At 54.3% G+C, this 25,722-nt stretch overlaps 1 protein-coding gene across 1 annotated transcript in view; it reads left to right on the top strand.

Moving 5' to 3' along the window:
* Nucleotides 1-4,380: 4,380 nt before the first annotated feature.
* LOC144272317 (putative thioesterase PNKD) overlaps nt 4,381-25,722 on the top strand; it is a 35,757-nt gene continuing 14,415 nt past the window's right edge. The window contains exons 1-3 of the mRNA XM_077830299.1: nt 4,381-4,562; nt 21,722-21,837; nt 22,405-22,517. Coding sequence (XP_077686425.1) covers nt 4,393-4,562; nt 21,722-21,837; nt 22,405-22,517 — 399 coding nt within the window. The 5' untranslated portion in view covers nt 4,381-4,392. The remainder of the gene's footprint in view (nt 4,563-21,721; nt 21,838-22,404; nt 22,518-25,722) is intronic.

Consider the following 25,722-nt stretch of genomic DNA (forward strand, 5'->3'; position numbering starts at 1 on the left):
GCGTAATTCAATGGGGTTTCGTGGGCATGAGAAGCAACACCAGCGCTGCCAAGAGCCAGACCCCTTGTCTCTCTACCCAAGCTCGGTGAGATCACCCAGGGTGGCGTCCCACACTGCGTTGGGGTCCATTTGTCAGCAGTGCCCATTCCTGACCTGGCGGCTCTGGGGTGCAATCCTGTCTCTCTCTTTTCCCCAAGGGTGAGGCATGGGTTTTTTCCTCATTGCTGTTTATCCATGACTCCTGAGCAGTGGAGGAAATATTTATCACATTCCCTTGTTCTTTAGACACAGTCTGTCCCACACCAGCTCTGTGTTTGTCTGTGATCACCACCCTCTCCAGTCGCTGGTCTTTGACTACGGAGGTTTTTTTGGTTAATTATCTCGGGCGATAGTCCCTCAAGCATATTTTGTTTCAATCTCAATTTGCCAGAGTCCTCCTCCAGAAACTCCCTCGCTCTAACTCCTACCAATCGTACCATTAGAGAAAAAGAAACACATTCCTCCCTAAAGAGAAACCTGCGCCAGTACGAAGGAGTGCCAACTGGTGACATTCCATTCTGCATTTGTACACCCCCAGCTCACTCCTCAATAAACACCCTTCCCCTTAACTCAGCCTGTCCCATCTTCAGGCTTCCACCTTTGTTGGACGGAAACAAGTGAAAACCACCTGAAAAATAAGGGACGAGGCTTTATGTGAAGGGATGTTTCAGGGAAACACCATTTCCCTGGGCATCTCATGGATTTTTCTCTCTCGTGTGCACTGCTACCGCTTTCAAATATACAGTGTGTGCCCGAGTGCCTGGATGGGCCATGCTGAAGCTGCTACACACAGGGCAGACTGCAAGGAATCGGGCAGACAGTCCCGCAAACTGGTGGTTTATTCTACAGATTCACCAAGCCAACAACAAAGCAGCTTCTGTAATACCGTACTGGTTACCAAGACCCCAAATCCGGTCCCCTTTAGGCATTCTGGCCCTTGGCTCCCATCTAGACAGCCAAGTCGAAGATAGTGAGGGGTTACTGAAAACCTGATTCACCATATGTGAGGTTCACCCATCCCAAAGGACCAAACACTTATCCCCAGGTTGTTGGTGACACTGGGCACTACTCTAGGTAACTCGGGAGGGTGGAAGACCACGAGTGTCGATGAAGCCCCCTTGCTCTAGGCCCAGGCAAACTGAAGCCCCTCCGCTCCTTGAACTTTTTGTGACCCTGCCCAACTATGAGGAAGCTAGTACATAAACAGACAGGTTTGCACACGGCTCGCCAGCCAAGGCCAGTATAGTAAGGCAGAAATGTTTAGCAAAAGCTAGTAACAAATAGAACCTAATAAGGCAAGGCTCGGGAACTGCTAATGAAGAAAAACACAACTGGCTGCTTTAGCTGATTGGCTACGGTATTGTACGGGGCAACAGGTAATTGGTTGCATAAGCTTGTGTAGTGAAGTAGGAAAAGGTATAAAATGTATACTGGAATCTGCATGCGGGGCTGCAGGATTTGAGACAGCTCAGTCTCCCTGCGTCCTATCTGAAGCTTCAAATAAATCTCTCTGCTTCTCCACCCCGTTGTGGTCATTGGCGCGACGCATACCGGGCAACGAACCCAGCTGTTGCTTGCCTCGGGCACTCTGTGCCAGCAACAAGGTCAATATGAGTCTTAGATCTTACCCAATAATCACACTGATGCCAATCCTTTAGTAACGAAAAATGAAAGGTTTAATAATAGAAGGAAAAAGAAAGAAGAGAGTTGCCGATGGTTAAAAGATCAGTAGGTCAGATTCATAGCAGAGATGGGGAGGCTGCTGATCTGCAAAAGTCTTTCTGGAATTGATTTAAAAGGGTCTAGGCAGATAGGCAGCCCAGGTGTAGAGACTGTTCAGGTGTGTCTAGGGGAAATCCAGGGTAAACATGGAGACCTCATTCTTCTATGGCTTCGTTAGACCTTCGCTGTTAAAGTTTAAGCAGACCTGAGATGAAAGGATCAGGCCCGGGGCTTTCCTTTAGAACAGGCTGACCAACCTCCTCACAGAAATTGTCACAGCAGGACCTGCCCCGAGGAAGAATATTTCCTATGCATGCACAGGTAAACTAGTTGCTTTCATTCACATAAGGTCAAAACAACGAGGAGTCTTTGTGGCACCTTAGAGACTAACAAATTTATTTGGGCATAAGCTTTTGTGGGCAAAAACCCACTTCATCAGATGCATGGAGTGGAAAATACAGAGGCAGGTATTAATATACAGCACATGAAAAGATGGGAGTTGCCTTACCAAATTGGGGGGGGGGGGGCGGGTCAGTGTTAACGAGCCAATTCAATTAAGGTGGAAGTGGGCTATTCACAACAGCTGACGAGAAGGGGTGAATAAGGTCATTAGGTGATATTCCATTATAGCATAGATAGTTAAGTTGAAGACAATGTAAATACTACTATTAGTCTCCTGCAGTATCTTCACATCTTTGATCTTAAGGTTAACTGAACCTTACACGTGCATAATATAAGGCAATTAAGACATGAAAGGTAATTAGCATCTACAAGATAATCTGGTTACATCATTAAACTTCTGACAAGATATAGGTAAACACAGATAAATACACCTAGCATCTACCCTTGATTCTCTAACAATGCAGGCAAACAGGTTAAAGATTCTAGTCTACTAACATGGCTTTGATCTGATGAAGTGGGTTATAGCCCACAAAAGTTTATATCCAAATAAATTTGTTAGTCTCTAAGGTGCCACAAGGACTCCTCATTGTTTTATCTACAGGGAATGGCCCTGGTTACCACTGCAATACCCTTTGGATCTGTCCTTCAGGATTGCTAACAGGTCACCTAACTTGCTGATTGTTAATCCTTTGCTGGCTCAGCGTTACACAGGGCAATTAGCGCAAGCTATATTGTGATGTTTAAAACGGTCAAGGGACATCCCCTAAAATAAGGGGCAGATGGTCACCCCAAGGGACAAATACATGAACTGAGGGATGGTCCCTTAAAATAAAATTGCTTTCCAAGTGCGCTGTTCTGACTTTGTGGACTGAAGCCCTCTTTCTAACACCTGGACATATCATTCACCCCGCCAATGGAGGGTGGGGTTCTGGTTAGGTGAACAATTCCAATTAAGTACATGCCTTCCTTAAATGCTGATAGAGTAAAAGTAGGAACCGTTCGTTATAACAACACCCTGCTCTGGGATGTCAGTTTTGGCGAACAAGGGGTGAAATTCGCGCTGTGCAGCGAGCCAAGCCAAAGGGGTTGGCATGGTTTCATAAACTCTATTTTAATGCTTTGGTTAAGGATCTGCATTCTCGTGATGAAGCTCTCACACTCTGCAACCTCACTGTTTCTGCTCATGAGACTTACAAGGCCAATTTAGGAGGAGCGAATTACAGTCCTCAGTTAAAGATGCTTCTGTTAGAGTGACCAGGCCGGGCACGCAAGTCCATGTTCAAAGCTAGTTGAAAAGGCAAACTCCACAAGCGAAGGCCCCAGTCCTGGAATCAGATCCATGCAGGCAGGGCCTTGGTGCCCACATAGACTCCTACTGACTTTACTACTATGCCTAGGTGTTGGCAGGCTCAGGTGCCAGGTAAGGAAGAAGGTCCATGCATAGAGGGTGATGGAGAAGAAAGCACAGATAGCTGTGGGAGACAGGTGGAGATAGTTAGAGGGCTGGTGGCTGAGCTGAGTGGGCTGTACAGGGTGGCCACCCTGCCTGGGTTTGAAAGAGGCCGCTTTCCTGTCTGCATTAATTAATTAATTATGGTGTGTGACAATGCTCATGCAAAATACAGGGTCTGCATTCATTAACAACTGGCCCTGATATTGCTAATTAATAACTGATGAGAGCTCAGCGGGTTGCTCCAGTTAAAGACAAGTCCCTGGAGGCTAGGCTGTGTTGACATGGGCTTATCCGGCAGGGACAGGGAAGTTAGAGTGGAAGGGCAGCTCTCGCAGTGACTGTGGGTTGAAGAAGGCCGAGGGGGATGACTCGAGCCTGGGGGCCCCTTATCAGCGGATCCCAGCCGGCCCGCGCTCACGGGTTTCGGAAGAAGGCTGTAAGAGGCCTTGACCCGGTAGGGGCCAGGAGGAAGGGGAACGAATCCGTTGCAAGGGCAACTTGTCCCCGATCCGCAGCTAATTGGGAGCAGGCCGCGCCCAGCCAAGGCTCAGCCCCGCAGCCCTCCCCAGCTGGGGGAGCCCGGGGCCCCCTTTCCCTCGGGCGGCGACAGCCAACGCCCACCAGGGGGCGCCGCAGCCCTCCCAGCGCGCCGGGTGTCGGGCGCTGGCTACAGGGCGTTCGAAGGGGGCGTGGCTCGAAGGCTGGGGCCGGCGGCGTTCGCCGGTCGCCCGGGCGCCGGGGGCGGGGCCGGCCCGGGGGGCGGGGCCGCCCCCAGCATGGCGCGGCCGGGCTGCCTGTCCCGGCTCCAGCTGCTGGCGGCCGCCCTGGCCGCCTGCTGCGGGCTGGGGGCCGCCTCCCTCGCCCGCTGCCGGCCGGCGCGCCGCCTCCGCCGCTGCCTCGCCAAGGTGCTCATGGCACTGGCCGGGCCCCTGGTCTTCCGCATCGGGTGAGTGCGGCCGGCGGGAGGGGGGGGGGTCGCGCTCGGACCCTCTCGGGGCTCTCTCCTGCCGCCGCCGCCTCCGGGGGCTTCGTGGGGCCGGGGGGAGGAGTCGGCTGCCGGTGGCGGACGTGCAGGGGAGTGGGCAGGGGCCTCCGGGGGGGGCTGGAGCGGGCGGCTGGGGCTTCTGGGGGCAGGTTGGCTGGGGTTGGGGGGGGCTGGCGGGGGGATGAGGCTGGGGCAAGGGCGCTGGAGGGGGGAGTTAGGCGGGGGGATGAGGCTGGGGCAAGGGCGCTGGAGGGGGGAGTTAGGCGGGGGGATGAGGCTGGGGCATGGGGGCTGGAGGGGGGAGTTAGGCGGGGAGCTGGGGGCTGGAGGGGGGAGTTAGGCGGGGAGCTGGGGGCTTTGGCTGGGGCTGGACTGTGCAGGGCTGGGGGGGGCGGGGAAGCTGGGGGAGCTAGGCTGGGCCGGGAGGATGCAGGGGGGCTGTGTGGGTTATGGGGATCTGTGGCAAGAGGTCTGCATGCATGCATCCAGGAAGGCTGGCTGGGTTGAGGGGGAGTCTCACTGGGGCACTAAGGGGCGGGCTGGTGGCTGAGCTGAGGGGGCTGTGCAGGGTTTGAAGGAGGTCTCTTTCCTGGCTGCATTGGCAGTCCCACAAGCTGCCCCCCTCTTCCCCATGGGGTGCTCCTGGAGACCTCAAAGGGTTTGCACCGCACTGATTGGTGCCCAAACCACTTTGGGTGGGGGGATGCTTGTGCCACCCTCTGGGGTCGGTGCCGTGCACAGCCCCCCCCGCACAGCAGCCACAGAAGGGCTTGGCCGGCTCTCTCGGCGATGCGCTGGGGAGCCATGTGTCCTTTGCTGCCCTGGGCTTGGTGCAGCATTGTGCTAACACATACGCAGGCTTCTCTGGAAAGCTCCAGCTGCCTGGGTTAGACTGTGTTAGGGGTTAGAGGGAGAAAACGCTGCTTTCAGATCCCACACAAAGCTTGGCATTATCCATCCCTGCCAGGATTTGCCCATGTGACCCAGATCCCCAGACCCAGGGGTGCCGCAGCTTCCATTCAGCATCTGCTCCTTGGGCCCCAGCTGAACGCTCTGACTCTAGCTTGCGGAGCGTCTTCCACGCACGCTGCATCCCGAAAGCCTTTAGAGCTCTGGGTAATAGAGGGCAGGCGTCAGTTACCAGAAGCAGCTGTGCGGGGTTTGCACTTTGGAGAATAGAGGAGAATCGGTCCATCGTGGAGGAGGGAGGAGAGCCAGAGTAACGGGGGAGAGGAGAGGCAGTGGCCCAGTTTTGCTGGGTACTGATGTTGCAGAGAGGCAGGAAGGCGGCTCGGAGCGATGGAGAAGGCTCAGGCAGAGGGTAGATTCTCCTCCTTGTCCCCTCTCTCACAGTGGGATCCGCAGTGCGAAGGATCCTAGCATAGCCCAGCCGGTGTGGCTGGTGTGTGTGTATGTGATACACTGTGTATTCGGGGCTTGGAACACTTGCTGGGTGCCTTGTAGCTAGAGGGTCACTCGGTAGCAATGAAGGAAAGGGGCATCTGCCCGCAAGGACTAGGGCAGACCCCTGGAAACAGGCCCAGCTCCCTCTGCTCATATGCCTCTCCCGGGATGCCTGCTGCAATCCAGTCATCAAGAACTGTGACAGTCCTGTGAGCTGTCCAGGGCTGCACAAGCTTGAGCTGAGCAGCTGCCTGATCTTGTTTGTTGAGCCTTGATCATTCCTCGCCCCATCCCTCCCTTGTTGTCATGCCTGAAACTGCCTTGGGCCGCCTCGGGGCAGGCACTGGGGCGTACAACGGGTTCTGTGACATGCCCGATGTGTCATGGCTGCTGGGCTGTGAAGGGTTTCTTTCACGTCCGCCTCTGGCTGGTAGGCGTCAGGTAAATCCCAAGTTCCAGCCTCTCCCGGCTACTGTCATCTATGATCCCTCCTGAGACCTCAAGCTGCGATCAGGGAGCTGGGGACCGGGTTGTCTGCTTTTCTTCTCCCCTAGCTTTGGTCTCTGGGGGTCCTCCTGCCTGGTGAATTACTCCAGCACATGCTGCCAGGAGCTTTGCCTGGAAGTGTGAAACTGACATTACGCTTGGTTTCAGAGGAGCAGCTGGGTCAGTCTGTATTCGCAAAAAGAAAAGGAGGATTTGTGGCACCTTAGAGACTAACCAATTTATTTGAGCATAAGCTTTCGTGAGCTACAGCTCACTTCGTCAGATGCATTCAGTGGAAAATAGTGGTTTTTTTTCAACAAAAAGACTTTGAAAACAGACTCCAAGGAGAGACTGCTGAATTGGAATTAATTTGCAAACTGGATACAATTAACTTAGGCTTGAATAGAGACTGGGAGTGGATGGGTCATTACACAAAGTAAAACTATTTCCCCATGTTTATCCCCCCCTCCCCTCACCCCCCACTGTTCCTCAGACGTTCTTGTCAACTGCTGGGAATGGCCCACCTTGATTATCACTACAAAAGGTTCCCCGCCCTCCCCCTTCCTGCTGGTAATAGCTCACCTTAAGTGATCACTCTGGTTACAGCGTGTATGGTCACACCCATTGTTTCATGCTCTCTGTGTATATAAATCTCCCCACTGTATTTTCCACTGAATGCATCCGAGGAAGTGAGTTGTAGCTCACGGAAGCTTATGCTCAAATAAATTGGTTAGTCTCTAAGGTGCCACAAATTCCTCCTTTTCTTTTTGACATAATGCTCGACTGTTTCGCGACAACTCACAGCATTCTGAACAGTGTCTTTAAAACTGGCCACGCTCACTCGATGCAATCATTCTGCCGCGTGGGGAAGCTCTGAAGCAGCTGTGGAAGGGTAGGGCAGGGCAGAGTGCTGTGGCTGGCTCAGCGAGGTGAGATTGTACCAGTTTACATTCAGGACGGTTCTTGGCACAGCTGTCAGGGCTAGGAGGTTGATTTACCAAATGGACAGCTTTGATTCCAGAGACGCTGATGGGATTCATTGCCAGGGCACTTGCGTTGTGGTAGCATCTCTCTCAGCTGGGGCCTCCCTGTGTTTGTGCAGCGTGTGGGGCATATTAAGAGAGAGCCCTGTTAGCTGTGTGGATTGTCTAGCCCTGTGACCTTGGCTTCCTTAGAAAAAAGGTCGGGGGGTGTGTGTGTGTTACCTAAAGTGTGTAATCCTTGTGTAGACAGGGCAAGTTGTAGTTCTAACTCGTGATAACTGGTGAAGGAGAATGTGACAGGGGAGTTGTGGGTTTGCCTCGTTTTGGCATGCATTAGCCAGTCTACAACTGTCCTGCCTGCGCTCGGATTCGAACACGTTAACTTGCACACTTCGTTACCTTTCATTAGTGTAGACATGGCCTGTGTGTATTAAACTGGATTTTCTTTCATCTTTGCAGAGCTCTAATGCTCTGGCAGGCAGAACGTCAGCCATCAAAGGCTGAGGCACGTTGAAAAGGGAGTATGACCTGGTTGTGTCGTGTCTTGGGAGCCCACTTCTGGGAAAATGGGTCACCGAGGAGGTGGTGGTAGTTACTCAGCGATTTAAAGAGCTGTTGTCACCTAGGTTTAGAGTCAAGCCTTAACTTTTGCTCCCAAAGGCATTTTATAAAACCCACCAATCGGAAATGTTTGAGCAGATCTTTCTGTTAACCCCAAATCAGCAGCCGCACCAGTGCCTAGTGCAGGAAAGGTGGAAACCGGCTAGAAATAAATAGTGAAACTGTTTTCTTCAGCTGAGCTAAGAGAGGTGCAAATAGTAAAAGGAACAGCAAATCTTCCTCTGTCTTTTGTATAGATCTGTCTGCTAAGCTGGTCGTAGATTATTAAAAACAAAGAGGAATTTCAGAGTCTGCAGTCCCTTTACGCAGCTTGAGGACAGCTTGAAGAAAGCGGTGGTTCTTTTAACTGTATGCCGCCTTAGTGACCGGAGTAGCGTCTACCTCAGTTGGGGCCCCATTCTGTGTGTACGCTGTGTAGCTCAGAGTAAGGCGCTTACCGTCTAAACATCCAAGATAAAGGGGAGGCATCATTGCCTGCATTTCTCAGAGAGGGACCTGTGGTGCAGAGAGAGGAGGCGAGTTAACCATACACCGAAGGTATCCGTGGCACAGCGAGGAACTGATGGAGTTCTGGTTCAGTCCGGCAGCCCCAAGACCAGCCATCCCCTGCAATGCAAGACGGAAAGAATCTGAGATATCACTGCAAATGATCAGGGCTCCATCGCCTAGCTGCTGGACAAATAACTAGCATGGCAGAATTCTGTGTCGCTTGCATCTTAATGGAGTCTGGGATTAACAGAGGGAATTGCTTTATTCCCTCTGATCCCGTCCCCGGAGAAGGAATCAAGTCCTCAATCAAGTCCTCAATCGGCAGCTTGGTGTTTGGACAATGCTTTGGAGATGTGAATGACTGGGCGAATGCCAAGCGTTACGTTAACTTTTCCGAACTTGACGGGCTGGTTGTAGAAGTGTTTGGAAACTTTACCAGATCTGAATGGTAATGAGACTTTAAAATCTTCCCTTTCATTAAAGAACAATGTGGATTATTCCCTGGGTGTAATAATTAACCTGCAGTGCCCTGAGCCAATTCTCTTCCAACTGGAGTTTGTGAGCAGTGTTCTCGAAGGATGGGACAGGCTTTGTCACTTTGATCTCTTGCACTGCATTATGTGTGTGTCACTCACCAGCAGTAAAGTGTTGGGCTTTGGCAGGCAGCACTGAGCCAAATATTCCCTTTTCAGGGTCACTGCACCTGCGTCCCCACCCCGTGGTCCCTCGGGGGCACCCATGTCAGGTCTCGGCCTTCCAGTCGTTACCTCTCTTGGGGGGAGATGCGCGTCTCTCCCCATCCTGACTGGAGTTTGAAGGCTTCATAGTCCACTGTGATAACCCCTGCAAGCCAGCCTGTCCGCCCGCCCGCCCCCCCCCGTGCTTCTCCACTGTGATAACCCCTGCAAGCCAGCCTGTCCGCCCGCCCCCCCCAGTGCTTCTCCACTGTGATAACCCCTGCAAGCCAGCCTGTCCGCCCGCCCCCCCCATGCTTCTCCACTGTGATAACCCCTGCAAGCCAGCCTGTGCACCCGCCCCCACCCCGTGCTTCTCCACTGTGATAACCCCTGCAAACCAGCCTGTCCGCCCGCCCCCCCCCCCCCCGTGCTTCTCCACTGTGATAACCCCTGCAAACCAGCCTGTCCACCTGCCCCCCCCAGTGCTTCTCCACTGTGATAACCCCTGCAAGCCAGCCTGTCCACCCGCCCCCCCCCCCCGTGCTTCTCCACTGTGATAACCCCTGCAAGCCAGCCTGTCCGCCTGCCCGCCCCCCACAGTGCTTCTCCACTGTGATAACCCCTGCAAGCCAGCCTGTGCACCCGCCCCCCCCCCCCCCCCGTGCTTCTCCACTGTGATAACCCCTGCAAACCAGCCTGTCCACCCGCCCGCCCCAGTACTTCTCCACTGTGATAACCCCTGCAAGCCAGCCTGTCCGCCCGCCCGCCCCACCCCGTGCTTCTCCACTGTGATAACCCCTGCAAGCCAGCCTGTGCACCCGCCCCCCCCCCGTGCTTCTCCACTGTGATAACCCCTGCAAGCCAGCCTGTCCACCCGCCCGCCCCCCCCCGTGCTTCTCCACTGTGATAACCCCTGCAAACCAGCCTGTCCACCCGCCCGCCCCAGTACTTCTCCACTGTGATAACCCCTGCAAACCAGCCTGTGCACCCGCCCCCCCGTGCTTCTCCACTGTGATAACCCCTGCAAACCAGCCTGTGCACCCGCCCCCCCCCGTGCTTCTCCACTGTGATAACCCCTGCAAACCAGCCTGTCCACCTGCCCCCCCCAGTGCTTCTCCACTGTGATAACCCCTGCAAGCCAGCCTGTCCACCCGCCCCCCCCCCCCGTGCTTCTCCACTGTGATAACCCCTGCAAGCCAGCCTGTCCGCCTGCCCGCCCCCCACAGTGCTTCTCCACTGTGATAACCCCTGCAAGCCAGCCTGTCCGCCCGCCCGCCCTCGTGCTTCTCCACTGTGAGATCCCCTGCCTGCCTGCCCACCCCAGTGCTTTGCCTTCTCTCCGATGGCCGCGGCCAGCAGGTACAAGTCAGCGCACTGCTCTTGCTAAGCCACCACCTTTTACTCCTAGTGTAAAAGCGTCACCGCGACAATGTATAGAAACAAGGAAGAAGTTCCTCTATACATGCTAAAAGCTTAGTCAAGATCCACCTCAGTCCCATGGGCCCCTTCCATGAGATTTGGGGCCCTGGGACAGAAGGGCCCGTCCAGTCGCTGGGTCAGAAAGAAGGCCCTGAGGCAGTTTAAATGCAGCCGTTCTATGCCAGAAGCCCTTTCTTGGTTGATGGCTGGAAGATCCCGTTTGAACCAGCATGGGCAAACCTCCCTGGGGGGCTGATGCCTCTCTGGAGTTGGTACAACCTGGTGCTTTCCCTTAATCTCTCTCTCGCACGTGCGTGCACACGCCTGGTTCCTGGCGCAGCCGTGGCAGCCGCCCGCCCCCCAGAGTTATATACAATCCCTGTCCCACAGTGGACACCTTAAGGAAGAGGTGATCCTCAAAAGAAATGCCTTTAGTTCTTTCCCAGGCGACCAACCTCCGGAGTTAATGCTGCGTTTACCGCGTGGAATTCACGCATGTTCTGAGCCACGGGGAATGGCTATGCAGTGTACGTCTCTCAGCATGAAATACTGTGAGGAGCTCAGGGAGGCGTGGTTGAAAGGCAAAGCACTTCCCCAGAAGCTCAGCAGGAAGGATATTAAGGTACCTTCCCCCTGTCTGTGTAAAGGATCATGCTGTAGGACAGTGTCAGCTGAACTCGCACGTCTGTCTGGAAAGACTTTACTGCTGTTCTGCAGTTGCTATAACTAAAGGGGCTGTGACAAAGCGGGAATGTTCTTAATTTTTCCTCTGAATAGTGTGGGGGTGCCTCAGTTTCCCCTAGGCAGTTCTTAAGTATCTAGGGAGTGGGGTAAGGGTGCGTGATCCTTGCAGAGCCCTAGAGGCAGGTGTGTGCAGGGGTCTGGACACAGAGAATGGTCGACATCCTGTTTCCTGGCAACGGATGGCTTGGGCCCTTCCCCGCTGCAAGGTGGGGGCTAAAGGGTTGGAGAACAAAGGAATCCGGTGACCTCCTGGCCCGGGAAAGGGACAAAGCCCAGAGGAGCAGGGACTGGAGGGAGAGTTTCAGTTTGGGGCTGGCTGGGACATGGAGTGAAGTACAGACATGGTTGTCTGGCTCACTGCCCCCCAAAATGGACCCAGCTGAGAGGTCCCGTTCTCTGCACCTACAAGCTCTGTGTTAGACCATGTTCCTGTCGTCTAATAAACCTTCTGTTTTACTGGCTGGCTGAGAGTCCCGTCTGACTGCGGAGTTGCGGGGCAGGACCCTCTGGCTTCCCCAGGACCCCGCCTGGGCGGACTTGCTGTGGGAAGTGCACGGAGGGGCAGAGGAGGCTGAATGCTCTGAGGTCAGACCCAGGAAGGTGGAAGCCGTTTGAGCTGTGTGTCCTGCAGCCAGGCTGCACCCAGAGAGGAGACTTCCCCAGGGTCCTGCCTGGCTTCGTGGGGAGCAGTTCCAGAGCATCGCCCGGGGGCTCCGTGACAGGGGGCTGTGGAACTCTCTCCCACAAGGCACTGGAGTATAGAATCAGAGACTATCAGGGTTGGAAGGGACCTCAGGAGGTGTCTAGTCCAACCCCCTGCTCAAAGCAGGACCAATCCCCAACTAAATCATCCCAGCCAGGGCTTTGTCAAGCCTGACCTTAAAAACTTCTAAGGAAGGAGATTCCACCACCTCCCTAGGTAACGCATTCCAGTGCTTCACCACCCTCCTAGTGAAATAGTGTTTCCTAATATCCAACGTAGACCTCCCCCACTGCAACTTGAGACCATTGCTCCTTGTTCTGTCGTCAGCTACCACGGAAAACAGTCTAGATCCATCCTCTTTGGAACCCCCAATTCAGGTAGTTGAAAGCAACTGTCAAATCCCCCCTCATTCTTCTCTTCCGTAGACTAAACATCCCCAGTTCCCTCATCCTCTCCTCATAAGTCACGTGCTCTAGTCCCCTAATCATTTTTGTTGCCCTCTGCTATACTCTTTCCAATTTTTCCACATCCTTTTTGTAGTGTGGGGCCCAAAACTGGACACAGTACTCCAGATGAGGCCTCACCAATGTCGAATAGAGGGGAACGATCATGTCCCTCGATCTGCTGGCAATGCCCTACTTATACATCCCAAAATGCCATTGGCCTTCTTGGCAACAAGGACACACTGTTGACTCATATCCAGCTTCTCGTCCACTGTAACCCCTAGGTCATTTTCTGCAGAACTGCTGCCTAGCCCCTCTGTCCCTAGTCTGTAGCCGTGCATTGGATTCTTCTGTCCTAAGTGCAGGACTCTGCACTTGTCCTTGTTGAACCTCATCAGATTTCTTTCAGCCCAATCCTCCAATTTGTCTAGGCCCCTCTGTATTCTATCGCTACCCTCCAGCGTATCTACCTCTCCTCCCAGTTTAGTGTCATCTGCAAACTTGCTGAGGGTGCAATCCACACCATCCTCCAGATCATTTATGAAGATATTGAACAAAACCGGCCCGAGGACCAACCCTTGGGGCACTCCACTTGATACCGGCTGCCAACTAGACACGGAGCCATTGATCACTACCCGTTGAACCCGACAATCTAGCCAACTTTCTATCCACCTTATCGTCCATTCATCCAGCCCATACTTCTTTAACTTGCTGGCAAGAATACCGTGTCAAAAGCTTTGCTAAAGTCAAGGAACAACACGTCCACTGCTTTCCCTTCATCCACAGAACCAGTTATCTCATCATAGAAGGCAATTAGATTAGTCAGGCATGACTTGCCCTTGGTGAATCCATGCTGACTGTTCCTGATCACTTTCCTCTCCTCTAAGTGCTTCAGAATTGATTCCTTGAGGACCTGCTCCATGATTTTTTCAGGGACTGAGGTGAGGCTGACTGGCCTGTAGTTCCCAGGATCCTCCTTCTTCCCTTTTTTAAAGATGGGCGCTACATTAGCCTTTTTCCAGTCGTCTGGGACCTCCCCTGATCGCCATCAGTTTTCATGAGAAGAAGAATAGAATCGGTTTCAGAAAAGGATTCGTGTGTGGATGAGACCATCCTGAGTTTCATTAGATAGGCCGGAGCATTATTTCTAAGGGGATATTTACTCTTGTGCTGCAGCCCATAAGCCAACCACAAATAGGCAGGATATAGGCAGAAATTTGGACGAAATTCACAGGTAAAGCCAGAAGGGTCCACTGTGATTGTCCACGCTGACCTCCTGTAGACCGCAGGCCGTGGGATGTCCCTGAATTAGCTCCTCTTTGAACTAGAGGAGATCTTGTAGAGAAACGCCCAGTCTTGATTAAAACTAGGGCTGTCAAGCGATTTTAAAAAGAAAATTAATCCCAATTAATTGTGCTGTTAGTCAAAATAATAGAATACCATTTATCTAAATATTTTGGGGTGTTTTCTACATTTTCAAATATATTGATTTCAATTAGAATACAGAATACAAAGTGTACAGCGCTCACTTTATATTGATGTGTTTATTACAAATATTTGCACTGTAAAAAACAAAAGAAATCGTATTTTTCAATTCACCTCATACAAGTGCTCTCGTGCAACCTCTTTATCGTGAAAGCTGAACTTAGAGATGTAGAATTAGGTACAAAAATAACTGCATTCAAAAATAAAACCGTGTCCAACTTTAGAGCCCACAAGTGCACTCGGTCCTACTTCAGCCGATCGCTCAGACAAACAAGTTTGTTTCCACTTGCAGACAATAATGCTGCCCGCTTCTTGTTTACAGTATCATCCGAAAGTGAGAACAGGTGTTCACGTGGCACTGTTGTAGCCGGCATCACAAGATATTTGCATGCCAGATGCGCTAAAGATTCATATATCCCTTCATGCTTCAAACACAGTTCCAGAGGACGTGCGTCCATGCTGATAACAGGTTCTGCTCGATAACGATCCAAAGCAGAGGGGACCAACGCATGTTCATTTTCATCATCGGAGGCCGATGCCACCAGCTGAAGGTTGATATTTTTTTTTTTTTCTTTTTTGGTGGTTCGGGTTCTGTAGTTTCCGCATCGGAGTGTTGCTCTTTTAAGACTTCTGAGAGCGTGCTCCACACCTCGTCCCTCTCAGATTTTGGAAGGCACTTCAGATTCTTAAACCTTGGGTCGAGTGCTGTAGCTGTCTTTAGAAATCTCACATCGGTACCTTCTTTGCGTTTTGTCAGATCTGCAGTGAAAGTGTCCTTAAAACAAACAACATGTGCTGGGTCATCACCTGAGACCGCTAGAATGTGAGATATATGGCAGAATGCGGGTAAAACAGAGCAGGAGACGTACAATTCTCCCCCAAGGAGTTCACACACAAATTTAATGTCTTACTTTTTTAATGAGCATCCTCACCATGGAAGCAAGTCCTCTGGAATGGTGGCTGAAGCATGAAGGGGCATACGAATGTTTAGCATGTCTGACATGTAAATACCTTGTAATGCTGGCCATAAAAGTGCCATGCGAATGCCTGTTCTCGCTTTCAGGTGACATGGTAAACAAGAAGCAGGCAGCATTATCTCCCGTAAATGTAAACAAACTTCTTTGCCAGAGCGATTGGCTGAACAAGAAGTAGGACTGAGTGAACTTATAGGCTCTGAAGTTTTATGTAACAAAAAAAAAATCTACATTTGTAAGTTACACTTTCATAATAGAGGTTGCACTACAGAGCTTGTGTGAGGTGCGTAGAAAAATACTATTTTATCATATTTACAGGGCAAATTTGTAATAAAAATATTAAGTGATCCCTGTACACTTTGTATTCTGTGTTGCAATAGAAATGTAGAAAAATATCCAAAATATTTAAATTGGGATTCTATTGTTTAAGAGTGTGATTAATAGCGATTTAATTTTTTTGAGTTCATTGCGTGAGTTAACTGTGATTTAATCAACAGCCCTAATTGAAACATTTCCAGTGATGCTGGATGCGAATGCACCATGACCCTTGGTAAATTGTTCCAACGGTTAATGATCCTCCCTGCTAAAAATGTCTCATTTCTAGTCTGACTTGGCCTAGCAAATATTTCATAACTGTCAGTTACAGGGGTTTTGTCACCCTTCCTCCCACGCTTCTGTACTGGCTACGGGTGGAGGCTAGGCTGATAATCCTACGGTCAAGTTTTTACATTCCCCTGTCCTGGCAGTTTGTTTGTTTTGTGTATGCCTATCTGGCTGTATAATCTGTTACTTTTCTTACCACTTTTCTGTGGGTCTTTCAGACAGCAATGGGGTGGGGGAAGGGAGGGAGAAACGTTTTTTAAAAAACAGGAACATATTCTGCAACCGCTAACATTGCATGGGGATTCGGGTAAGAGTTTCATGCAGGCTCCACAATCTTTTAAGTAGTTAGTGACCGTCCCATTTACCCATAATCCAGCCATTCTCCATTTTGATGTTTTTCCCCACTCGGATCTCACAGTGAGGGGCTATTGGAGCGAAACACTGTGAATGTAACTGTATTGGAAACCAACCTCCTGACTTACCTGATAGACACCATACGTAATTAGAGCCAGAGGGTGGGTTGGGTTTTTTTTTAAAGCCAGTTTCTTGACCCCTGCTGGTTTTTGGCTGTCTTACTGATTTCTGGCTTGGCCAGTGGTAACCCGTGGGGTCCGTTTCATTTCCTTGTTCTCAGGGCCGTGGTGTTTGGGTTGTTTATGGAAGCATCTTTGTTTGTTTGAGAAGCAGCTGTTCCTTCTAGTATCTGCCTCTAGCTGGCATGGGGAGGGGAAGAGGGTGGGGGGTTGTAAGCAAGTTTTAAACCTCAAAGTAAGCTTCTATTTGTTGTTCGGCAGCTTTTTTCCTGCTGTGGCAGCTGTTTGTTGTTGCTGGAAAAATACCCGTGTTGGGGAAGACTTCAACCTAACAAAAACCATGTTTTATTTTGTTAAAGGCTGCATAGCGAACCCTCATAACTGCTGCGGAGATCAAGGGCTTAAGCCCAATCCTTCTTGGAATTGCCCTTTCTCCAGATCGTCAGAACATCTGCTGTTAGGCAGGATAAAATCTTCTGTGCTTTGCTGCCAGGGCCAGCCCATAACTGCCCCAGGCCTCAGCAGATGCTTCCATTAAGGTTACTCCACGATTGTCCATGGCGGTGATTTTAGCTGCTTCCTATGGAATGTTTTGCACAGGCTGATCCTGGGGACAAGACACCGAGCTCGCGGGACCCGGGCTCTGAGCTGACGGCTGCCGGCAGAGATGTTGTAACTGTCCACACGCCCACAGCCCACATGCTCGCCCCACTGCCCAGCAGTGTCCACGTGACAGCCATGTATGTGTCAGCTGGGGCTGTCTGGATCAGAGCCCGCCCTAGAGTCATGGGGTCAGCGGGGGAGAAAGGGCTCAGAGTTCACTCCAGTCTCGGCCACTGCCACTGTTTCATTGTGGCCGTTCTCCGCCCCCCGCCGCCCCCCCCGAGAGGCGCTGTGCGCCCACTTGCACCCCGTGGGGGGTGGGAGCAGGGGGCCTGGCATGGGCCCAACTTTAATTGAAGGGCTCTGGTGGGGTTTCATTATCTCCTTTTGAAGGTGGGGTGTGTAGCCAGTGGGGTTCCCCACAGTCTGCTCCTCCCCAGGCCCAGCGTCTTCTGGGGTTTATCGTCTGTCCAGCCTCATATGATCCCACCCCGAGGCCCAGTAGGGTCCCATCTCTGGCGTGAGGCTCCCAGAAGCTGCCCGCCCACCCTGCTGGGGGTGGGGGCGGGGCACAGGGAATCACCCAGAGGGATTTGCCCAAAGTCCAGTGGTAGAGCTGGGGATGGAACCCAGGAGTCCTGATTCTAGTCCCTGCTCTAAAGGCTCTCCTTCTCACAGCAAAGGGATGGAACCCAGGAGTCCTGTCTCCCCTGCCACATCTGCAAGGTCTCTTTCCCTGTAGACCCAGCTCCTCAGTGGGGCAAAGGGGAGGCGCTTGTAGCTGCTTGGAGAATCCAGCTGGCCCTGAATACTTGCCTGCTGAGCTGGGAATCCCCTGGGGGTGTCGCCTGAGGGGCAGGGTGCTGGGGGGGGCAGGGTTCTGGTTTGTCACCTCCCCTTCTCCCCCAGATACCAACACTACTGTGGGGCTCCTTTGAGCTCCTTGCTAGGAGCTGATGTGGAGGCCATATGGCTCAGGGATGTGGAGGCAGGGAAGTTGCTGCCATGGGTCTCCTTTAGGGGGAGTGGGGGTGACTAGTGGTTAGAGCAGAGGGGCCTGAGTCAGGACCCCCCCAGCTTCCAGCCCCTGCACGTTCCATATGCAACCCTGAGTGTCGCTTCCCTGCCCTGTGCCTCAGTTTCCCCAAATGCCTCCAGAACCGCAGCTAGGGAAGGTACTAGAGAAATGTAAACTCTTGTTGTTGTAATGTGTGCAAATTAGGTGCTGCCTCTGGGCTCCTGGCAGGTTGTCAAAGCACCCCTCTGCATCACACAAATTGTTACCCTTCCCCACTGCCGCCCCCGCCCCCTCCCACACATATACACACAGTATAGCAAGGCAAATATATAAGTTAAAGACAAAAAAAAACAAAAAAGCCACCAGCCCTTGCTTGTGTGCCTGAACGGGTTAATGCTACTCCAGCCAAGTTTCCTCTTTTAAAACCACAGGGCTGGGGGCCTGGCAGAGGGAACAGGAGGTTTCATGATCACTAGGATGGCTGGTGCAATTGGTGGAGAGAAACCAGCACAGAAGCCTGACTGGGGGTGGGGAGCAGGCTGGAAAATTACCGGCAGCCCTGGTAAATGCTCTGACAGCTTCCTCCTCTTCCCCTCCCGCAGACAGCTCTGTGGGGGGCTGCTCTGCCAGCACTCATCTAGGAGCAGCTGAAAGCTCTCATGCTAAAGCCCTCAAAGCCCATGGCCCGCTGATCTCCATCCCCTGCCCCGGTGCCCACCCCCCCGGCTGGCGGTTTTGCCACCCGGAAAGCCCGGTTTCAGCGGTTGCCACTGCCGGCAGCGTGGTGATGGGGCCTGGGCCTGCTTCCCCTGCTCGCAGGCCTTGTCTCTCTGCCAGAGGTGTGCCGGGGTTCGGCTGAGCCCCGCTCAGTGCCATGGACCCGGCAGATTGCTGCTCGAATGACTGACATGCCAGCGCCCCCCGCTGGAGTGTCTCAAAGCGCTCTGCGGCCGTGAGCGACCCGTGCCTGGCACATCCACCCTGTGATGCGACTTGGGGGGATCCCAGTTGTACAGACGGGACCCTGAAGCCGGATCTACCCCAGGGAGGCGGCGGTCGTGTCGGCCGTTGTACCGGCAGTGTGCTGTCCGCAACGCTGCCCTTCTACCAGCATAGCGGACTGCAGCACCCCCGAGCGAAAGGAGTGATGGCGGGGACGGTGTGTGGCTTGCTTAAGGTCAAAGATTAGGAGAGCTAGGGATAGAACCCAGGAGTCCTGGCTCCCAGACCCCGCTCCCCTCCTGGACCTGGGAATAGAACCCAGGAGTCCTGGCTCCCAGACCCCGCTCCCCTCCTGGACCTGGGAATAGAACCCAGGAGTCCTGATTCCCAGACCCCCACACAACTCACTCACTAGCCCCCACTCCCCGCCCAGAACGGGGAATAGAACCAGTCCCTGCTGTGGCCCACTACACCCAACTCCTTCCCCCCAAGCTGCCAGGATATTTGCTGGCTCTTGTATCTTTCAAGAGAAATCAATGGAAACGCCTGGTTGGGTGAGTCCAAGAGCAGTGAAAGCAACCCCACTTCCCATACACGCACCCCATTCCTTCTCCACGCCCCTCCAGGGCCATTAACCAGCAGCTGCCCACTGAAGCTTCCTTGCAGGCCAGTTTTCCAGATGCTGAGGGCTTGCGTGCCGTGAAATCCGAGCCCGTGAGTTCACCCTGCTTGCTGGGGGAGCATGGTCTCCCCAACTTTAACCCCCCCCCCCCCCCAGCGCTGAGCTCACTTCCTGAGCCTGACCACGCACGCTGTGTCCTGGGCAGACCACATGTGCCAGCTCCCCACCCCTGCTTGGGAAGCCTGTTGACAGCAGCTGTCCGGGGTGCCCTGGGTGCGTAGCTCAGAACCCAGGGCACAGCTCCGCCCTTCCTCCGGGGCGGGGCAGGTCAGCGCTCCAGCGGCTGGGACTTTGATGCCCCGGGGGATCAGGGGAATTCCAGATCTCCTGATAAGCTGGAGGCTTATTGTGGATGGTGCGGGAAGGGCAAAGCTCCTTTCTCAGAAACGTGGCCAGCGTGCCAAGGATTCCCGGCCTTGTCTCACATCTGGCACGGTGCCTTCAGGGGTGGGCGGAGAGCCAGCTTGGGGCAGCTGGGCACTGTTCTGACTTCTCCACGCCTGGCTTTGCCAGTTCCCCTCACTCCTGCCCCCAGCCCCCTCTGCCACGTTGCAAGGGGTACCTGAAAGCCAGATTGGCATTCGTCATCCCAGGGCGTTCTCAGTAACGCAGATCAGCGCCCCCCCCCCCGTCCCTTCCCGTCAGCCCTGCCATGCGCCTCTCCAGCGACATGCAGGGAGATTCAGCTCCCCCCTCCTCCCCTGGCTCCTACCCAGCCTGTCCACCTGAACTGTCCCCCAGTAACAGGACCATCTGCCCCAACTTGGGAGCACCCCCCTGTGCAACCACCTGGAGGTGTCTTGGTTCTCTGTTTGCTCAGTTCATGCTGATCCATTGACTTGGAAATCCTTCTGTAAGTGGTGCCCCTGCCCCGAGTGCCTCTCTGGGGAAAGGTTTCAGAGGAGCAGCCGGGTTAGTCTGTATTTGCAAAAAGAACAGGAGGACTTGTGGCACCTTAGAGACTAACCAATTTATTTGAGCATGAGCTTTCGTGAAAACTGAATGCATCTGATGAAGTGGGCTGTAGCTCACGAAAGCGTATGCTCAAATAAATTGGCTAGTCTCTAAGGTGCCACAAGTCCCCCTTCTCTGGGGAAACTGGCCCCACTGGTGAGATCATCTCTGTGTGGAGCTTGGACGCTGAAAGGCACAGCCCATGGGTGTCTGGCCGTGCACCGGCTGAGTCGGGCGACGGGCTTTGGCTAGTTTGGCTTCGGGAAGGGGGTGGGAGGGGGGCTTCTTGTTGATGCCCCTGCTGCAGCAGCTACCTTCCCCCCCGACCAAGAGCTGGTGTGATCGTGGGAGCCAGGTGGACGGGCTGGGTCTGCGCCAATCCCAGGGCGCTGGCAGCGCTGGCGGTCAAAGCCGTGCTTAGCAGGCGTGGGCAGAGAGGCAAGGGTGGGTGAAGCTGCATTAGCCCCATTTTGCAGAGCGGGAAACTGAGGTTAACAGCCTGGGGCCAGGGTCCCCAGCTGGCGCAAATGCTCAGAGCTCCGTTGACGTCAAGGAGATTACGCTGATTTATGCCCTCCCAGGAGCTGACCCCCTGATTCTCAAGACGCCTGCAGCTGCTATTGATGGTCTGGCTGTCGGGAGTTTGGCCCAGGGCTGTGGAGGGAATCTGCCCCGGTGTACGGCAGGAGAGGGTCGCCCTTGGGGGATGGACAGGGACAGCTATGCTGGCCTGCCCTGTGACTGCAGGGATCGCTGTAGCAGGGAACCCGCCGTGCGGAGACACGGCTCATGCTGGTTTTGCCGGCGTATTTTGCGCTGGTTCGGCGGACGAACTCTGCCAGCAGAAGCGTTGTCGGGCAGTATCACTGTCTCTGCGTTGGGGCTTTAGCTGGGCTAGAAAGGTCTTAAAAATCCCCTCCCTAAGTGACGTCTTGCTGCTGGCAGTAGTTTCTAGCGTCAGACCTGGCCTGCGTCAGAACTGTGATGTAACCCGCGTGTCCTGGCTTCCCGGTCCCTGGGCTCCCGTCCCCATCTCTCGTCTGGCCACCACTCGGCAGACGAAGCCGGCAGTCTGGCCACCTCCCCACGGGCTACCTGTGATGGTAGGAAGGGTTTAGTCTAAAAGCTTTTGCTGCCCCTCTTGGAACAGGGGGAAATCTAGACCCAGATGCTTTCCTGTGTCTCTCCCCTTTCTCGGGGGGGATGCTACCTAATGGCACCCTAGGTTGCTCTGCAGCACGTCTGCCCCCGACCCAAAGAGGGCAGGGAGAGCAGCTGAGTTGCTGGGCCCCGGTGGGAGTGGAAGGGAGACCCGTCTCTGCATCTCACTCTGTCCCTCTCCCTGTCCCCCCGCCAGGTACAGCCTGTACGCCCGCACCAGGCTGGGCTACCTGTTCTACAGGCGGCAGATGAAGAAAGCCCGGGAGCGGTATCCACATGGCCACTCGATTCCCCAGCCTGTGATGTTCAGCGGTGAGTCCTAGCTGCTTCTGGGGCTCCCTCCCTTTCCTCTCTTCTGGAGCCCGTTCTCACTCATCCCACAAGTCCGGGGCCCAGGCTGGGGTGCCAGGGTAGCACACCCTGTGAGAGGGTGGGTCTCTAACCCCCCTCTAGCAGCTGATGCACGAGAGGGTAACAGTCTACTACAGCCACCAGCCAGTGGAGTTCCTCCTTTAGCTCAGGCGGCAGAGCCTCGTGATTTTAGTGCTGAAGGTGCCGGGTTCCCTTGCAGGGGGAACGAGGGGTAGTTACGCTAACATGTGGATCCAGGTTGGGGTTGGGCCGGGGTCTGGGGGTCTAACTGGGCACGAGGAGCTGACAGCCCCTGAATCCCGTGAGCCGCTCCAGCAGTAACTTGGGCCTCATCTGATCAAAACTCTCCAATGCCGCTGCCCTTGGCCCGTGGGCCGGATCAGGACAAACGTTGCGGGGTCAGAGTCTGAGTGGGGTGGTCCCCGGACCCTTGGGGCTGCCTGGGGTTTGGGGCTGTGGCTCAGAGCCCCTTTCTCAGCTGCTTGTCTGTCTGCCCTGTTACCCCAGGGGTAAAGATCCTGCCGATCCCCGTGCTGTCCAACAACTATAGCTACCTGGTCATCGACACCCACTCCAACGCTGCTGCTGCCATCGACCCCTCAGACCCCCTGGCCGTGCAGGTGAGAACTCCTCCCCACCCCGGCGGGGCCAGCGCCCCGCCCTCCGGGCTGTGAAATTGACCAGGGGATCGATCCACTGAGACGCGCAGGGTGTCCCTGACGCTGAGGGGCGGGGAGAGGGGACCCGCCCCTTTTCACCATCCCGTGGCCACGGGGGAGGGAAGGGGGCTAGTGTCTGAGCTGCTCTTCGTGCCCCCTCTTCCTGCCCACTCCCCACTCTCGTCCCTGTATCCTGCGGATCTGCCGGATTTTTGCCAGCAGCACCGACCTTTCCCCGCTGGGCTGCCTGTCCCACCCTTCCTGGCGTCGGGGGGCAGCAGTTGGGGGGTGGGCGTCGGACAAAGAAGATCAGGCACCCAGCCTCGCTGCAAGGGGCAAACCAGCCCTGGCCCCCCTGCTGCCCTGCTCTTCAAAGGCCCCTGCGGCCAAGGGCCCAGCCCCCTCCTTTCTGCTGCCCAAAGCTGCCAGCCCTTTGTTGCCTGTTTGTTCCGCGGCTGGGGGGTGCCAGAGACTCCAGGGAGCCCGCTAGGCACTTGGCTGTTGCTATTGATTTTGCAGGGAAGGTGGTGCCAGATACCATGGTGATGCGTGAAAGGCTAACCCGCTGAGAGAGAGCAGGAGCTGCGTGTGTGTGTGGCTGGTAGAGGGGGGAGGAGAGGAAGAGAGAACGAACAGGGAGATATGCAGCATAGGGGGAGGCCACAGAAAGGAAATGCAGCAGTCCCTTGTTTGGTGGGCGGGGGGGGGGGAATCCCAGCTCCTAAAATACCCCTCCACCAATGGAACTGCCCTCCGTGACTGTGTGCAAATCCAGCCGCACCCTGTCACTCTCCTGTGCTCGGGCGTTGTGTGCCGTCCCCGTCCCCCCCAAGTTGCAGTGGGGAGGCAGGGAGCATAGGACCACAGGGCTGGGGTAGGACCAAGGCTCCATGCCTGTCTCCAAGCCCCACGCTGTGGTCACGCAGAATTTCGCAAGTGGGGTGGACCGCTGCTCCCACAGCTGCACAGAGCGAAGGAGAATCCCCTTAAGATCATAGCGCTATAGGGCCCGTGACACAGGTGAGCAGTTCTGAATCCAGTCAGCAGAGGGCAGCGGTGCGTGCACTGTCTCATTACGACCTGCTTTACGGAGAACTTGGCTTCCCCTTTTAACCTCATCATGGCCAGTCCTAGCGACAGGAGCTCGCAGCAGCTGGTGCGTCAGCCTCTCGGGGGCCCCGTCTCTGACATAGGGGACGCTTTGCCCGATGGGCATCGAGATGGCACCCAGGGTGGTCAGTACAAACCAACTGCTGGCTCCACTCTGGTGTGCCCGGCCGGTTGGCTCTGCACCCACCAGCGGTGCCTGCCACGCCCTCCCTGAGAGCAGCTGCCCCCTGTGCACGCTGCCAGGACGTGCCAGGCTCCAAACCTGGGAGCAGGGCTGACTCACTCGGGGGAACCTCCTGGGGGGGGAGGGGGCTTCTCTGGAATCTTGTTCAAACTTGCAGAGCCTAAGCCGCTGCCTGCCCCCCCTTTCCCCCCCCAGCATGTGGGAGGAGATCAGCCACCATGCATGCAGATCGCTGCTACATTGGCCTGGGTTCTTTTTAACCCCTCGTTGCCTGGAGCTCACTTAGCGGCAAGAGCAATGAATCCCAGGCCGGGGAATGAACTTGGAGGGGGGCCTGCCCTGGGGGCTGGCAGGAAGCAGCAGGGGGGAGGAGGGGAAACAAGGCAGAGACAGAGGAAGAGCAGCTGCTGCATGGAAATAACTGCTTCTCCCAGTGTGGGGCCTGTGCTGGGCATGGGGGAGCCTTCCCAGAATTCCCCAGCTGCGCATGGGCCACCAGCAGGACAGGACTGACTCTAGTGGAGCCCTCCCCACCTGCCCAGCTGGGGAAGCAGCCAGTGCATGAGCTGGCTCCGCTTCCCTGCAACACCCCCCCCCCAACACACACACACACAGAGTAAAAAGCGTGCCTGCCCCGCCCTGCTTGTGAAACTGTGCGTCGTAAAACCTCCTGGGGCAGGAAATGGCTCCGCTGAGCTAAAGATGAAAGCGGGGGGGCCAAATTTGCAGACAATACAAAACTATTCAAGATCGTGAAGCCCAGAGCAGCCTGCCAGGGCGGAGTTCCAAAGGGATCTCCCCAAACTGGGCGACGCAGCGGCAGATGAAATTCAGCGTTGCAAAAGGCAAAGTCGTGCACGTTGGAAAGCAGAATCCCAGCTAGCCGGACAAAATGATGGGTCTAAAGTAGCTGCTACCACTCAAGAAAGAGATCGGGGGGGGGAGGGGGGTCAGTGCGGAGAGCTCTCTGAGAACATCCACTCCATGTGCAGCGGCCGTCACAAAAGCAAGCAATGTTAGGAACCGTTAGGAAAGGGGGTAGATGAGACGACAGAAAATATCATGTTGCCTCTGTATAAATCCACGGGACGCCCACACCTTGAATACTTTTCAGAGTAACAGCTGTGTTAGTCTGGATTCGCAAAAAGAAAAGGAGGACTTGTGGCACCTTAGAGACTAACCAATTTATTTGAGCATAAGCTTTCGTGAGCTACAGCTCCCTTCATCGGATGCATACTGTGGAAAGTACAGAAGATCTTTTTATACATACAAAGCATGAAAAAATTGGTGTTTACCACTACAAAAGGTTTTCTCTCCCTCCACCCCACTCTCCTGCTGGTAATAGCTTATCTAAAGTGATCACTCTCCTTACAATGTGCATGATAATCAAGGTGGGCCATTTCCAGCACAAATCCAGGGTTTAACAAGAACGTGAGGGGGGGAACAAGGGCTAAGTCATTATGCAAGGTAACCTATTTCCCCTTGTTTCCCCCCCCCCCACGTTCTTGTTAAACCGTGGATTTGTGCTGGAAATGGCCCACCTTGATTATCATACACATTGTAAGGAGAGTGATCACTTTAGATAAGCTATTACCAGCAGGAGAGTGGGGTGGGGGGAGAGAAAACCTTTTGTAGTGATAAACCCCCATTTTTTCATGCTTTGTGTGTATAAAAAGATCTTCTATACTTTCCACGGTATGCATCTGATGAAGTGAGCTGTAGCTCACAAAAGCTCATGCTCAAATAAATTGGTTAGTCTCTAAGGTGCCACAAGTCCTCCTTTTCTTTTTACCTTGAATACTGCGTGCGGATCTGGTCGCCTGATCTCGAAAAGGATACACTGGAATTGGGAATAGGTCCGGGGGGGCCACA

The sequence above is a fragment of the Eretmochelys imbricata genome, chromosome 11, assembly GCF_965152235.1.
Source record: "Eretmochelys imbricata isolate rEreImb1 chromosome 11, rEreImb1.hap1, whole genome shotgun sequence".
NCBI classification, from domain to species: domain Eukaryota; kingdom Metazoa; phylum Chordata; order Testudines; family Cheloniidae; genus Eretmochelys; species Eretmochelys imbricata.